General features: G+C 38.0%; 1 protein-coding gene across 1 annotated transcript; it reads left to right on the forward strand.

Annotated features, from left to right (window-relative positions):
- Positions 1-2,038: 2,038 nt before the first annotated feature.
- On the forward strand, positions 2,039-8,008 carry hs2st1b (heparan sulfate 2-O-sulfotransferase 1b). Its single transcript, XM_083887649.1, has 7 exons — positions 2,039-2,445; positions 4,197-4,435; positions 4,918-5,003; positions 5,472-5,610; positions 6,097-6,194; positions 6,553-6,710; positions 7,150-8,008. The coding sequence occupies exons 1-7, from the start codon at positions 2,322-2,324 to the stop codon at positions 7,374-7,376; spliced, it is 1,071 nt and encodes a 356-aa protein (XP_083743775.1). The 5' UTR covers positions 2,039-2,321; the 3' UTR covers positions 7,377-8,008.
- The last annotated feature ends 637 nt before the right edge of the window (positions 8,009-8,645 follow it).

Genomic DNA, 8,645 nt, shown 5'->3' on the forward strand with positions numbered 1-8,645 from the left:
AATGATGTACAAGAAATTAGATTTATCTCCATGTATACAAAATATCATTATTACGATAACTTAAAGTAACTAAGAAACCTAACAGTCAAGTTAGCTTGACTGGATACAGGCCTTTTTTTTCCCCTCTGTGTTTTAGCTTGTATGTTTTAGGTAATGAAGAATATGTAAGAGTTTGAATTATTGATCTCTTGAACCAGTTCAGCAGTTTTTGTCTTTCTATAGCTTTATGATAAAGGTTAGCACCAGTTTTAAAGATTAGCCTGCTAGCATTAGATAGCCAAGATTTGTACTTGCATAAGTGTTGTGATATACTGCCTTTGTATACTAAATTAAATACACATTAAACTCTCTATATATATTGAACAGAATACAGCACTTAGTCATAGTTTTTCTAGACTAGGTTGATTTATGGATGTATTGTCTTTTAGAGACTTTATTTCATGAGGTAATATACATAATAAAAATTAAATGTGATTTCTCACTAAGACGGGAGGAAAATGTTAAAAGAAAGATTGAATGAATAAATGAAGTTGTTACACGTTACCATTACTCAGTCTGAAACAAAGTGCTCCAAGGGCATATACACATTCACCAACTGGATCATTACCTAATGTACATATTCATTGATATTATCTTGTTATGTGCCTTAAATTCTTGAAAGAAATTCACAAAAAATAAAGGAAGAAAATTCCCTATTTACAATCTTACATGTGAAACCTAATTCCTGTATGCTTATCTTTAAATTAGAGCCACGATAACTCACCCTTTGCCAAGTTTCAGGAAGACTTAATCCTGGTAACAACCACACAGACAAACAGACAAAAAAACACCACAACTTCTTAACAGATTTAACACACACCTATGATGTTGTTGTTTATCCTATTAGTGGATGCAGCAGTCATCAGATTATCTGTGCTTCTTACCTGTTATCTCCGGCCCTAAAGCCTCACACGATAAATAAAATATTGAATTATCACATTGCTTTGTTTAATTGAATGAGACAAATGGTTCTTCTCGTGTGAATGTGGTCCTCTGGTCAGTACAGAGACACACTTTTCAATCGGTGTGACGTATGTTTAAATTCCCCAGGACACTTATATTGATAAGGACATTCGATCGCACCAAAAGAGAGAGCCATTAATTGACTAATCATCTTACAGATTGTAGAAAAGTAAATATTGTGTCACATACGATATTAGCGTGAATATGCAGGATATGTCAATACCACATATCAATATTTTCAAGTAAATCATAGTGTCACTTTTGTACATACAAAGATATTATTTAGATGCATCACAGATAATCAGATGCAGTGTCACATATATATATATATATATATAATAATTATAATATATATAATTAATTTGGCTGTTCCACATCAGTCAGTAAACCACAATTGATGTTTAGATGAAATTAATGATTACATTTTCTTCTAACTGTTGTATAGTCTTATGTAGAAGTAATTTTGTGTGTTCGCATTTGATTTGTCATAAGAAAAGGTTAATTTATCTGAACTATATTTACCTCATTTCCCAAATAAATAAAATTGTGCTGTGTTGATTCTTAGACGTCTGGCTCCACCTACTGGCTGCATTGAACCAACCCTGTACCCTATAAAGTGGCTAGTGAGACTATCTTTCTATATTACTATATATTAAATATGTAGTATATATATGACTCTATATTGGTTTTTCATGTCACTATTATTATTATTGTTATTATACAGTTTAACACATACATTTTAATTTGATATACAGTATACAGTAGTAACACCCTCCCGTCCAGCAGATGACGCTGTGCTTCTTTCCCACTGGTTGAAAGAGCCCACACTCAAAGCAGAGTGATGGTGTTGTTTAGCTGTGGCAACGAACAGCTGCTGCTCCTCAGCTGCTAACAACTGTGGGTTAAAGTCGGTTTTATTGTTTTTATTTCACTTTTTTTCCCACCAGTGGAAGTGGGTGAAGATTCCTCGAGTGCGTGTGGATTCAAAAACTCACAGTTACCGCAGTCTTCATGTTAAAAAAAAAAAAAAAAAGACGCCTGCGGGGGCTTTACGTGGCTCCATGATGTCTTTGGAAAAGCTAGCTTGTATGAGTTTGTTTGGCTAACGCGGAGTTCATCCCTGTCAACACAGATGTCGCGGAACAGCTAACGTTAGTTGGAGTTATTTAATTAAACTAAACCTGAGCCAAGCGTAAGTCAACCGAGTAAAAGTGAGCAGCTGCGCCGCTGATTTAGCCGTTAGCATCCGAGACACGTCACTGTCCGCGATATGAGCCACTTGGTCCATTGATCCAATGACTTGTTGATTTGATTGATTGATGGGTCTTTTAAGGATCATGATGCCGCCAAAGACGCAGCTTGTTGCGGTGTTGGTGTTTGCAGTAGCGATGCTGTTCATCGAGAACCAGATCCAGAATCTGGAGGAGTCACGAACAAAACTGGGTAAGAAAGAAAACTCTGTAAACATGAAATCGAAACTTTATGTTGTTATGGTAACGTAGTGTGTGTGTGTGTGTAGATTTTTGAGATGTTATATATGAGGTTTGACACCCAAAGTATGGATTGTTTATATTAGCACTTACTCTGAACACCATCAGGATAATTGCCAAGTACTTTTTCTATGTCAAAAATAGTTTTGGTGTTTAGTTGCACAACAAGCTACAGGTAGACAGATTCAATCATTTTTGTTAGGTGTACAAACTACAATGTGATGTCATTAGACCAACAAAGCAAAATAATGCTTAGAATCCCTGAATCCATATAAAAGACTGAGAAGGTATAAACATTTCGGTTATACTATATGCACTATAAACCGTATATTTGACTGGCACTTCTAAGATTGCCAGGAGAGGGCGTGGTTGTACTATTGTTTTTAAGTAACTTGAGCAATATTATTATTTACTTATCATACATTTTTGCACATTTCTGTCCTCAGAAACTTAAGATAAATATTGCAGAGTATCCAAAACATATTTTTTTCCCCATCCAAAATACACATTTTTAAAAAAGTGTTTCATTTATTTAATATTTAGTTTATATAGTATTTATGTAGACAATATAACTATCAGGTAATAGTAATATCAATATACAAGGGCTGTGGAGTGCAGACACAACGTGCAGGTTGGAGACACAGACCATAAGTCTTATTCTTAGCATCATTTCAGCCACCGGAGCTATATAGGCAGACCTCTATTAGTAACATAAAAAAGGCTATGGACTTAAGTATAAAATTGCATAAAATGACTAAAGTGTGTAGTATTATGAATATATAGGGAGGTGCAAACAGTCAATAATGGAAAATACATTACTTTAGGTTCAGAAATATTTTTAGTTTTTTCGTCCCTCGTGCATTTAGACGTGTGTTTATTAAAATGTCTGCTTGATGAACTTTTAAATGAACGTACAGACACATCATGGCCACCGTTTTATCACAGCGACTTATTATGAATCATAAAGGGTAAATGCTATAGTTTTCTTTGGTGGTTTTACTTTAAATCTGGCTTGTAGCAATTATTAAACACTGTAGGCTGCAAGTAGGTCAAAGCAACATTATGCACGTTTTTCTTGGAACTGAAATGACCTTTAATGCTAAGAATAGAGCCTTTAATTCCTTTTCTGAACCAGATCCTCGCAATATGCAAATTTGACGAGCAGTAGTTACACCGTGAGAGGGGGAAAATCATCAAAAGTCAATTTTCACTGCGCGGTGTTTTTATGCGCCGACTGCCGACCTTTACAGTATTGTTACCTCGTGATGCCAGACACTGAAAGGCTGAAGGAAGTGACACCAGAGATTCTCCTGTAATGAGTTTAATTAACACCGAGGAGCAGAAAAGAAGCGAGAAAACTTTTAATTATGCTTCCTGTCAAAAGTATCATTAAAAGCTTAATTACTGGTTTTGATGATGTTGTTGTTGTTGATGATGAAGGACTCTGTTGTTTTCCTTTAATGAAGACATGCTAACAAGCCTTGCTCATCTTCGGTTTAAAAACACTTGTTCATTTTGACATACCTGTAGTCTTTGTGCTCATTAAATTCTAACAAGTGAGAAAAACACTGGGCTCATAATCATAAAAATTGAAGTTTCCTGCAGAAATACTCGCCTTAAATATGTAATGAATCAAAATAATTAACATTTTCTTAAGGGATATACGCAGCTATATGTCTGATCATGTTTTTTCTGCCTCTTCAGAACGAGCCATTGCCAGACACGAGGTGGCTGAAGTGGAGCAGCGTCACAGCGAAGGCCTGGGCCGGGATTTCTCCGCCCAGGCGGAGAAAGACGACATGGTCATCATCTACAACAGAGTGCCCAAGACTGCCAGCACGTCCTTCACCAACATCGCCTACGACCTGTGTGGGAAAAACCGCTTCCACGTCCTGCACATCAACACGACCAAGAACAACCCCGTCATGTCTTTACAGGACCAGGTGAGAAGACTCAGTGTCCCACACAGAGAGTTTATTACATTTATTACAGCACGTGATCTGCATTATTTTAATATATTATTCTCATGATGCCAGTATCATAAGAGGTTCAAGCCAAGTCAAGTTGACTTGGTCTACCATCAAAATATAAACTCTTATAATGCAAGGATAACGGCTTAAAGATATAAATTGTTTCCAAAAATGTATGTATTACACTTTTTCAAAAGAACATTCTCCTGTTGAACATAGAAATTTAAATTATTTTTTAAAATTTTAATTAAAATGGAGCATACAGCATTTTCAAATTAATTAATTTTCAGGACTACACGTGAAAATGGAGATGCTGATTCAGCCTAAATGTCTCAAAGTTGACTTAAATACAAATGTCTTCAACTCATGTGGGTTTTTATGTGCTTTCGTGTCCCATCTCCTGCATTTTTTTTTTCTTCCTCTTAATAATTACTTTCCATTATCTTTGGCCACAGGTTCGCTTCGTCAGGAACGTCACCACATGGCGAGCGATGAAGCCCGGCTTCTACCACGGTCACGTAGCTTATGTGGACTTCTCAAAGTAAGGTCTTTTTTATTTTCTGTAATACCTTTACTATCCACGTTAGCTACAAAAAGAAGGTCACTTATTGACCGCTTACGTGTGCTTTAGTGATGATTAATAGCTGTTGTTCGTATCTCCTCAGTCACAATCACTTCTCTTATCACAGGTAATTACCCTAATAGTTTTTCAGATTGAGATCCAGTTCAGTTAGTCTTGGTTTTAAATGATTTCAGCTTCTTAAATATAAACATGGTCTAGTTTCTTGGCTCCTCTCTGACAGGGAACTGAATGTCTTATTTGTGAATGTTGACATATTTATTAATTTAAAAAAATAATTGACAGTTTAATTAATGAAGAAAATAATCCTTGTCTCGGCGGCTGGTTCCTGCTTCCTCTCCTGAGTGGCTGGCCCTTATTTTTCCTGTATTTTCTCAGCCTGTTTTCTGTCTGTCACTCTGAATTCTTAATTCTTAACTTTATGTGTAGATACGGTGTGAAAGGAAAACCGATGTACATAAATGTGGTGCGAGACCCGATAGAGCGGTTGGTGTCCTACTACTACTTCCTGCGTTTCGGGGACGACTACAGACCGGGCCTTCGACGACGAAAACAAGGAGACAAAAAGGTCACTTTTTCTTCTTCTTCTTCTGGTTTTCTGTTCCCAAACATGAAAAACAATTTGACTTTTTTTTCCCCAATGAAATTTTATTTGTATAGCACCAGATCACAACATACATTATCTCAAGGCTCTGTACATGGTAAGACAGAAACATTTATAACACTATGGAGATCAGATAAACCAAACTAATTCACACGTTGAGCAAACACTCAGCATCTGTAGAGAGAAAATAATGCATTTTAACAGAAGAAATCTCTGTCTCACAGATGTGCATCCATCACTTATTAAATTATATAAAATTAGAACAATATTCCATCATAATTTAAGGTGCATTATGTAATAAATCTAAAGCCACTGGCCATAAAATCCTCCTAATATGTCACAGAGACTCAGGAATAATGTTCATATAACAAACTGAACTCACCAACAGCGTGCGTGCGTGTGGGTGGGTGTGTGGTTTATAAAAAACACACATTTGCTTTTGTCTTTCAGACGTTTGACGAGTGTGTGTCGTCAGGAGGATCTGACTGTGCCCCCGAGAAACTCTGGCTGCAGATTCCCTTCTTCTGCGGGCACCAGTCAGAGTGCTGGTGAGTGGACCTGACACCTTCTGTGTCTCAAAAGAAGCAGATCATTGAGTGCACCTTTGTCTTCATTTCAGTTATTATATGAAACTTTCACAATTTTCTCAATCTCTGTAATTGCTCACAGAAATGAAACTGGAAACCATTACAACGGCAGTGTTGCTCTGGGAAATTAAATATTTTCAGCTGATAATTCAGTCAAACTAATCGTGATGAATTAAACATTAGCTGCACATCATAAACAGTGGAATCATTGACTTGCATGTGCATATGCTTGATGACAAACAGGCAGCTGGACTAATCCCAGATGTTCCAGCAGTATAATATGTTAATTAATTTTTTTTTTTTTCGTGATTCTGTGCAGGAACACAGGCAGTCGCTGGGCTCTGGAACAGGCCAAATACAACCTGGTGAACCAGTATCTGATGGTTGGAGTCACTGAGGAGCTGGAGGACTTTATCATGATCCTGGAAGCAACGCTGCCGCGGTTCTTCAAGGGAGCCACGGAGCTTTACAAGTCAGGTACACACAGATCTTTATAACCCTCTTATGACCATCAGGCCACCTTGGATTTAGATTTTATGGCTGGAGTAAAAAATGTTCAATGAGTTAGTTCTTCTGCGCCTTTTCCCAAGATAACTTTGGGGTGCTACTCCAATCTGGGCTGACATAGTGTGATAGGCACCCTGGACAGTTCACCAGTCTATCGCAGGGCCACATATAGAGACAAACAACCATTCACTCTCACGTTCAATTTAGAGTCCCTATATTGCATGTTTTTGGACTGTGGGAGGAAGCTGGAGAACCTGGAAAAAAAAAAAACACATACACACGTGGGAGAACATGCCCTATTCTACTTTATTATTGCCCAATACTAAAACTTAAACACACCACCGTCATTGTTCAGTGCTTCATTTCCTGCTGTAATAATAGCGTTTTAACTGTCGCGTTGTCTCTCCAGGAAAGAAGTCCCATCTGCGAAAGACCACTGAGAAGAAGCCTCCCACCAAAGAGACGATAGCCAAGCTGCAGCAGTCAGACATCTGGAAACTCGAGAACGAGTTTTACGAATTTGCTCTCGAGCAGTTCCAGTTCGTCCGAGCCCACGCCGTCCGGGAAAAAGACGGCGAACTTCAAGTCCTGGGCCAGAACTTCTTCTATGAGAAGATCTACCCCAAAGTGAACTGATGGTGGAGCCAGAGAAATGGTGACAAGGGCTGACACAAAACTCTACATCAGAAGTCGTATACACTGGGAAACAGGGGGAGACACTAAATTCCACTGATGAATGCTGGATTCTTTGTTCATGTGCATCAGAGTCTTCTATAGTTTGAGTACAGAAAAGCCTTTTTCAGGCTGGACAGTGGAGTTTCTTCCTAGGAATGTGTGAAAACATTTTTATTGGTGTGCAGCTGCTGAGACTGAAACTAAAATGGGGATAAACTGTCAGTCTGAGCTGTGAAAAAGATTTTTTTCCTATGGCAGCCTGGACTCTTTAGTCAATGTCTAAACTCAATTATTGAGTTATGTGTTTGGACCCATGAGAGAAAAGCAGAAAACCTCAACTAGTGCAACATGTTTGAAAGTGATAGTTCAGGTTTTTAGAGGTGTGTTTGTGTGACGTATTAACGCTAGCGTAACGTTAACGCGCATTGACGCGTTTTCATGACGACTGACCGGAAAAAAGACGCGCAAGACGTCATGTTTACGTACTGCGGCACCGGAGTACAGGCACCATTTACCAGTTAGCTCCGTTAGCTCCTTTAGCGCCATTAGCGCGCTTACAGTGGAACTGGAGTCTGTTTACTAAACTAAAAGTGCAGCGCTACAAATAACCAGCGTACCTGTGTACTGCGTATGTGTGACTCTGTTTTTAACATTTAAGTTACTTTAGGGACTAATTTTAACAATCGGGAGTCACGTAAACATATCTACACGTTTTTCCAGTCAGTCGACATGAACATAAACCCTCCCACACCACAGCCCAAAGATGAAATCCAGTGTTTTTAACACTGCTGCTTGTCTACTGCTGTATAGTTTGGTAAATATGTGTTAGCTCTGTAAATCCACAGAAAGGATTTCAATCAACAAAGTCTCGAAATAACACATTTAAACTTAGTTATGGAGGTAGCAGTTTTACCTCGTGTTCTCACTCGAGCTGATTCTGATAATGTGTCGATACTTCCCAACCGCACCTCAAACCCTGAACTATCATCGTTTAGTTTTTACACAATGTATCCTCAATGTACTATTAACATGTTTACAAATTACAGAGGATGAAACTGTTAAAAAAAGAGTTTGTACATTTGCTGCATTCATGTGCAGTGATGCAATTTTGGACCAAACAGATGGAACCATTGCATCCTTTGGTGCGTGAATACCTTTTTAATCCCACTGAGATGTTCTCAACTTTTTATCACAGAGATGGTGATGTGGGTTGTGACACAACTACCTGTT

This window comes from Microchirus variegatus, assembly GCF_963457635.1.
Source record: "Microchirus variegatus genome assembly, chromosome: 4".
NCBI classification, from domain to species: domain Eukaryota; kingdom Metazoa; phylum Chordata; class Actinopteri; order Pleuronectiformes; family Soleidae; genus Microchirus; species Microchirus variegatus.

Bases quoted from the DNA above. Each gene is read 5' to 3' on its own strand.
- hs2st1b (XM_083887649.1), top strand. From the start codon at position 2,322: ATGGGTCTTTTAAGGATCATGATGCCGCCAAAGACGCAGCTTGTTGCG. The intron at 4,436-4,917 runs GTGAGAAGACTC...CTTTGGCCACAG, and splicing joins TCATGTCTTTACAGGACCAG to GTTCGCTTCGTCAGGAACGT. The intron at 6,711-7,149 runs GTACACACAGAT...TTGTCTCTCCAG, and splicing joins CACGGAGCTTTACAAGTCAG to GAAAGAAGTCCCATCTGCGA.